This window comes from Cottoperca gobio, chromosome 10 (genome assembly GCF_900634415.1).
Source record: "Cottoperca gobio chromosome 10, fCotGob3.1, whole genome shotgun sequence".
NCBI lineage: Eukaryota > Metazoa > Chordata > Actinopteri > Perciformes > Bovichtidae > Cottoperca > Cottoperca gobio.
This window is the reverse complement of record NC_041364.1, coordinates 6309157-6317181: the sequence shown is the minus strand read 5'-3', so window position 1 is coordinate 6317181 and position 8025 is coordinate 6309157. Positions and strand designations below refer to the sequence as shown.

The 8025-nt window shown below is 39.0% G+C and overlaps 1 protein-coding gene across 1 annotated transcript; it reads right to left on the bottom strand.

The window, feature by feature from the left end:
- Positions 1-2638: 2638 nt before the first annotated feature.
- nkx3-2 (NK3 homeobox 2) lies at positions 2639-5233 on the bottom strand. Its single transcript, XM_029441879.1, has 2 exons — positions 4642-5233; positions 2639-3813 (listed from the first exon to the last, which is right to left on the bottom strand). The coding sequence occupies exons 1-2, from the start codon at positions 5012-5014 to the stop codon at positions 3389-3391; spliced, it is 798 nt and encodes a 265-aa protein (XP_029297739.1). The 5' UTR covers positions 5015-5233; the 3' UTR covers positions 2639-3388.
- Between the last annotated feature and the right edge of the window lie 2792 nt (positions 5234-8025).

The window sequence follows — 8025 nt, the reverse complement described above, 5'->3', positions numbered from 1 at the left end:
ACTTGTGCTGCAAAATAAAAATATTGGTTAAACATGTGAAAACGGCACGAATTTAAACATATTTTAATATATTTGTCTATTTCTATTTTATAACTTTAAATGTTTTGTTTGATTTTATGTTTGTTTTTTTTACACACGCTCAGGTGATAAGGCGATTTCAGGTGATTTCAGACTGGGTGTTATCGCAAGTGTGAATATCATCATTAGGCTACCACAATACAACATTTAAAAACAGTTTTAACAAAAGTAAATTCAGAAATAATTAGAAAAGTAATAAATAAATTACTAAAAAAAAAAGTAAATTATTAAAAAACCAACTCCATATATTTGAGGATATAAGATTTAACGTTTGTGAAATGGATTTTTTTTTTGCAGTGTAGTTTGGTGGTAAACCGTCAGTGACCTTTAAAGGAGCATCAGTGCATTTTACAATCTGTGCTCGCTCTGCAATAAAAAGCAGCAGATATATTCAATTATGTAAAAAGGAGGACCCGGGCGATAAACTGTGCATGGATGTTAAATCGGCTTTGTATAACGCATCAAATAATATCTATTAAACTCCACTTTCTATCATCAATAACTGTGGAGACTCTCTGTAAATGAAAATAATTACTGTTGAGTGAAAGTGAAGCGCAGGAGGCTGAATTGTCCGTTTAGGCCAGAAAAGAAGAGCTCGTGTGTGTGTCATTTTCGACAGAAATCAAATTACAAAGGAAACATGAAGATGTGTTGTGATGATGAACAACATTTCTGTTGGGAAAATCATCATTTCAGCAACTGCAATTCCTGGGTTTCTTTTTTTTTTCTTCAAAATTACAATTCACAAACTCCATGCTCATGCTTCAAGCAAAAAAAGACTTAAAATATTATGGAAATTGCTATTTTCTTTAACAATATGAACACAAATAAGTTACTTGTAAACTTCTTTAACGTGCGTAATTGATTTAGGAGATGTAATAAAATACATATTCTGGGTTTCCCTTTGAATTTGATCTTTTTGGGTGATTGCTCTCTATATATGGTTTACAGTCACAGCCTAAGTATTTATACAATAGGTATATTTCCAACGCACTACACGTTACGGGAGAAAAAACAACGGGGGGACGCTGTAAATGCACACCGATGGGGGTGTTTGCATTTCAACGATCGCAGGTTGAAAAGAAAAACAACTGCGAAATTGTCTCTATATCAGATATCTCCACATGCAGGTATGAAAAGAAGTTATGTGGGACGGTCCACGTCTCCTCAGTATCCCTCTCTGTCCTTCAAGCCTCAGCGCAGCATCACTGCCGCTGGAGATGGCCTCGGGTATGTACCTGCATCAAGGAGATCAGATGTTAAGACATATATAGGCGCCGTTCGTGAGACTGTTTTTAACATATAGGGTTAGAGGAGATAGGGCTCTGATCAACCAAAAACTACATACCCGGGCGTTGGTGCGTAAAAGCGCTGCGACATTGCGCAGTATAATGTTCCCATGTTGTGTTCACATAAATGACACTACTGTTCATTTAGATCTTTGGTGCTTGTATAAGGGACACATGGGCCGTAACACTCGATAGTTCTTGGACATCTGTCTTCTTTATTCTCCCTGACCTTACACATTAATAGCTTTTTATATTCCCGATACAGCATCCCGCAGACTGTGCAAGATGTAGATATTCTTTAAGCGAAGAGATGGATGGCTGAAGTGCGGCAGCTCCCCACTGACCCCGACTTAACATGCAGGCTGTTAGTGAAGACAGAATAAAAGATACTCCCGTAATGCTTCAATTCCCGTATTAAGCCTAAAAGTAAAAACGTACAACCTGTTTGACAAAAAGATATTGTTTGTGATCCGCCAACTCTTCCTTCTTTGACTTCAATTCAGGCGCAGTGACATGGGCCTCCTTAACCCCGGAATACTCCTCTCCTTGTGTTGACATGCAGCCCTAAAGGTAGCTGTCACTTTGCCCTGTCCGGGAATCACACAGCTATTCATCATTGCTTGACAGGTGTGTTTGGGAAGAAAGTCATAGTAGCTCAGATGACATCCACAATAGTACAGCATCATGTGGAAGTATAGGTCTTTGTGGAGAAAATCTAAAGTTTCGAGGATAATAATAATAATAATAATAATAATAATAATAATAAACCGGTTTTACCCGCGAAAAAGCGCAGGATAAAAGTTATAGAAAATGAGGATTGATAAACGCATATTTGGCCATTGTGCTCCCAAAACACAAAAAGCTGTCCTAAAGCCACCTGCTAATGATAATATGACAATTAAGGAAGCATTTATAAGCTATTTCACTCTTATATGTAGGTGTTGAGGTGGCTTTTTGTTTGTATCCGTTTGTACAATAAAGCGAGGCTTGTAAAAACCCGAGTAGTAGCAGAGTTATCATTTTAGGCACAGAGCTAGTTGATGTGCATTTTTGTTTTCTTTTTCCCCCATTCGCTGAGATGTCCAAGTATAGTTAATTTGTAAACCAGTGAATCCAAATGTGTTGATAATTCTTATAAGTATTGGTCAAATCTGACAGAATTACACTTTGTAATAAAACCTTTAGAATAAAATTGCATCCAAATGAAAGTAATGCCTGATATGTTTTAATGTTTTTTTCGATCTAAACACAAATGACACATGTACATTTCAATTAGAAGTCGGTCTGTTTTATAGCCTGCTTCCTGCCACGAGATCACTTTCAGGCCAATAACACAAGTGACCGCCTCCTCACTGTACATGCCCACACTAAAACGCATTTTACATTGAAGTAATGTATATAGCTCAAAAGTGCTGAAATATCTTACCTTTACAAACACAGCAAGAAAAAAAAAACACAACCTGTAACAGAGACAGTTATATGAAAAGTCAATGGAATATGCCTATTTCCAATCACTGCAGAGGTAGGAAGGCGCATGTAAAATATAAACCAACATAAGATGACATTTACAGTCTATTAAGGCCGCTGGTTCCCGAAGTGGGGTCCGTGGGGCTTCAGAGGTCCTTGAGGGGCTCCCGAGCAAAGAGAGGAATACTTTAATGTTATTATGCGTCACTCCTCAGAGGTTAACGTTTAATAAGGAGGTCCAGTCTCCCCGCTTTACACTTCAGACAGTTATGGTTTTATAGCCTAAATCATGAGAAATGTCTTCTTTTTGCAGAGTTCCTCGGGACAGACTCTTAAATGAAAGACTGAGTCGTGTTTATGTATTTGAGAATGTGAAAAAAGTAGTTAGGGAACCCCTGCCTGGGCAACACGATGAGGCAGATGAGCAGATTAACAAAAGTCCCCTCAGGTGTCATCCTCTTGTCAGAAAAATAAGTATAGTTAGTTTGATTTCCTGGGAGCAAAGTCATCAAACAAAACAAAAACAAAAAAGAATAAATACAGTCACCGACTTCTCACTGATTCCCTGCACATGCAGAGAGTGTCCATGCAGGGAGGCAGTAAGCGTAGGGGTAATAGTATGACGGCTGCAGGGAGAGCAGCGGGGGCCGCAGGATTTCTCCCGGGCTGTACTGTCTCTGGTCGTCCCGCACCAAAACTTTCACCGCAACCTTCTTGGCTGCCGGAGTCGACGCCATGAGGTCAGCGGCCATCTGGCGGCGTTTCGTCTTGTACCGGCGGTTCTGGAACCAGATCTTGACCTGAGTCTCTGTGAGCTTCAGGGAGGCCGCCAGGTCCGCCCGCTCCGGCCCGGACAGGTACCGCTGGTGGTTGAAGCGACGCTCCAGCTCGAAGACCTGCGCGTGAGAGAAGGCGGCCCTGGAGCGCTTTTTCCTCTGTTTGGGCTGATCCAGGCTCTTCTCGTCCAGGGTGCTGGAGTCTGGCAGAGGGAGACACGCAGATGCAACATGTAAGTGAATTCCTGGATTTGTATTTGTAATTTTAATACAACTGAACTCTCACGTGCTAATTTCAAATGAGATTGCTGCGTGTTCTCGGATGTGACTGATTAAAACAAAAAGGGAACATCTAAATTCAAAAAAAGTGTTCAAACTTATACATAAGTGTGTTTCAATCTTCTGTTTTTGAAAGTTGTTAGAGATGAGCTGCCATGCATTTATTAAAATGTCACTGGATCTTGTAGTTTTCAAATTAAAGTGGAACATGTCTGATCCGAGTTTTGGTTCAGGCCTAAACATCACAGCTAGTGTGCAGATGTTTATACGAGTTGGAGTTATATTTCCCGAAAACAGGCTCCATTTAACAGTGTGCCTGTGGTAATTCTTAACCTTTGTCCAAAGTTAAGTCGAGACATTGCAGAATAAATAAACTTAAAGCCCCGATGACTGTAATAAATCCATAACAGTGCTTTAATGACACAGTTTGACTATGCGCCAGGGTTAATAATCATGCGTAAAACTAGGACAATTCGTGCGTAAAAGTTGCAGGATGTGGGGAGATTATGCAAAGATTCTATGCTAATAGGCCTGATAGCCTACAATAACAAAATCAGATCACTCGTTGTGATTCTACAAAACTGCACCAGTAGTATTAAACTGCACTATTAAAAGGGCACTAGGCTCTTTAGGTAAAACGTGTCTGTTTGAAAGACAGAAGTTTCATTAAGTCATTATAGTTTTTATTCAAATCAGAGAGCCACACTTTATTTATGTGTACTGTTGCATGGGAGTCTTTCAGCCCTACTTACCCGTAGCATTATTGGGCTCGCTGTCACTCTTTGCGTTTTCTGCTGCTGCAGACTCGTGGTCCGTCTCCTCTTGCAAACTTTCCTCCGGCACATCCGAGGCAGGGTCTCCGTCTTTCTCCGACTTGCACACGACCGGAATCTTGCTGTCGTTGTCATCGCTGAGTCCCGAGTCCGAGTCGTAGCTTTTCTGGTCCGTCGGCTCACAAGCCTCCCCATCATCTCTCCGAGACCCGCCTTTCATCTCCCCAAATATTTTCCAGCAAGCCGTCTTGGAGAAGCACATGTCCAAATCTGGCAAGTGTCGGCTCTCGTCCTTTTTGTTCAGGATGGCTTGGATTGAGAAAGGCATCAGAGAGTTGCCACGAACGGCCATTTTCAAAGAAGCGGAGTTTCCTTGGTACTTCAACTTTGCGTATAATTAACCGGCCCGGATAGAGGAGTAAATGTCAGTTCATCCACATTTTAGACTACTCCCTCCGTGGAGCACTGCTGTCGCTTAACCTTTTCCCTCCAGTGATGGTTCCTGGTCGCATCCCCGCGGGATAAGCCGTGGAAAGTTTCTGCTACATCCGCAGGCACGATGCTGCTCCTCCGCATAGCTCTGCCATCAGCTCGGGCTCGCTCCAGTCTCCGGCCCTTTTCACCCAATTTCTTTTACCATCCACCCTCACCTGTGACTGACAGGCACTCATAGTCGCCTCCTATTGGCCCGGAGAGGAGGAAAGCCGTTTCACGATTGGCCACTGTAAACTACGTCATGCTGCTTTCAACCGGGTGGGAAAACAGTTCAAGAAACATTTGGAGGCTGAACTGACATTCAGGCTGCAACCACTCAAACTATTTCACCTGAACGTTCTTCTAAAGCAGGAGAGCAGAATGTATCTCTGCATGGCTTGTGATAACTACATGTCTTGTTGATTTAAATGATTTAGGATTAATTTGGCTAACGTGCAGAATATCCTATGCTGGTAATGTTCAAAGTTTGTGCAGTCAGAAAAAAAGCAAAAACCCCGTGCGTAAAAGTCTGAGACCAAGAAGCAGAAAATCAGCAGCAACACAAGTCAGAAAAATAAAACGGAAAAGTCTTGTATTCCACTCTCGGTGCATCACTTGAATGCAGCACCAGGACAATAAATCTGCAGGATATGTCTTTTTTTTTTTTTTTTTTTACTTAACCCCTCATCATCCAAACACGTCTGCTGGGAGTCCGGTGCGTAATGTGACGGTTTTCTTCCCCTTTGGTAACAATCTGGGCACTTACCAATGTGTGTCAGGTTGTTACTAATTAACTCTGTCTAAGCTTTATTAAACATTTTAAATAATCAAATGGCTCATTTGTGTCACCTCCTTGACAGCCTGCATCATGGATCACCATGGCCAGGTAGGCCTCAGCCTGTGCGCGCAAACCAAATTCTTGTTTTATATAAATATGAGTAAAACAGGTAGCTTGACCTCCTGTATTAGAATGTAAAATGGTTTCATTAAACGAGGCAAAATATCTGATAATAGGATACAGGCTACTTATATATTCGTTTAAACGTCCCATGAATACTGATTTATATTTCTGTTAAAGTATGAAACACAGGAAACAACTTAAAGGATTTATTCTACTATATATATATATACTAAAAAAGTAAATATGTTGACTTTATATTAATTAATTGTCAGACTGTTGCAGCGTAAAAGAAAAACGTGTTTGTTTTCTTTTACCTGATAGTTGATCCTCTGTTCATAAATCTCTAAACGTCACAAATGGCGTACATGAGCATAATTAAGTATTAGTATTGTTTCATTAAATGTAAAAGGGGAACCAGTTCTGTCTCGCGCGTTTAAGTGGACCAACATCTGTCGCTGCGGATCCGGATCGTGACCTTTGCCGTTTTTCACGTCGCCAGCCTACAGAACACATCTCACAGCTTTTCTACTGTTTCCACTCAAACATTAAACATTCAAATGCTTCTTCAGATTATATTTGGGGAAAATAACGTATAAAAAGGATTTTACTCTGCTAAACACTCAAGGGGAGATATTTTAAGTATATTTAATATTTAGCTTATACGTTGTTTCTGTTTTAGTCTGTGTATATAAAAAAGAGTTTGGGTATATCTTCTGAAGGCTGATCACTTTCCTCTTCTTATAATTAAGGTTTTTCTGTGGCATTGTCCATCTGCTTTATCATTCCTCATTCATTAAAGCTTTAATAAATAATCCTGTAATATTCAAAGTTAATAATTTAATGTGTGAAATAAGTGTGAAGTGAAATTGATGACGCTGTTAGTCTATAATAAATAATATGAATTAAAGTGGCCTGATGACCTCAGTGCTATGTCGCTAAGTGTTTAATAACATTCAATAATACATTAATGACATAATATAAATATAATATTGTGATAATAGGCCTAATGATTCTTTCTAAGTGATAATTATAATAATAATCTTATTACTTACTTGTCGCTACTTGATTTTTATAAAGTAAAAACCTTACAGCTGATAAGGAAATATATTCAGATCGAAAACTAAAGAGAAAGTTCATTCAGTGCAGAAAATGTCATCAGATCAGCTGCTAACAAGAGTGAAATTGATTTGTATTTTTTATGTTTCTGCTCATTTTAATTTGCGTCAGTCTTTTAAGTCTTGTTTTATTTTATTCACGCGAACCGCCTGCGAGTAAACCATTAGACTGAGCGCGTAACGACAGATTTTGAGAGACAAACCACTCTGATTTGAACTTCAATTACTTTTTTAAAGATTCATTTTTTAATCTCTGAGTCTGCCATCATCCCTGGTCAGTTGAAGCCAAATGCACGTGGTGTTTGCAGGTAAAAGTCTATAATAAAGCGGATTATTGACCCGTAAAATAAATGATGGAATGATTTCTGTCCTTCATTTCACTTTACCTGTAACATTTACACCCCAAAAACACGTGGTGTATAAACAATTACGCTCATTAAGATCTTTGCTGTCCTCAACATTATAAGAATAATAAGGACAATAAATATAAATCATAATATTAATCTAACTTCAGTGCTGCTGTCACCTTGTGCAAACCCGTTGCTGCATATATTATACCATCTAGTGGCCACTGGAAATACCTCCTCCTCTTGACTTTATGACATCTTGTACCATTGGGGTCAAAACAGACTGAACTTCATTGTGTGCGATAGATCCTGCACTATTATTATTATTATTATTATTATTATTATTATTATTATTATTATTATTATTATTATTATTATTATTATTATTATTATTATTATTATTATTATTATTATTATTATAAGATATTAGGACATTATTTCAATTCTTTACCGCTGCAGAAACAGATGCCTCTTATTTATTTGTAATTCTGCAAATCTCCTAAACACTTTAACTTGGTTTAAGTCC

Excerpts from the sequence above, each read along its gene's own strand:
- nkx3-2 (XM_029441879.1), bottom strand. The coding sequence starts at position 5,014 with ATGGCCGTTCGTGGCAACTCTCTGATGCCTTTCTCAATCCAAGCCATC. Across the intron at positions 3,814-4,641 it reads CGAGCCCAATAATGCTACGG|ACTCCAGCACCCTGGACGAG; the intron begins GTAAGTAGGGCT and ends TCCCTCTGCCAG.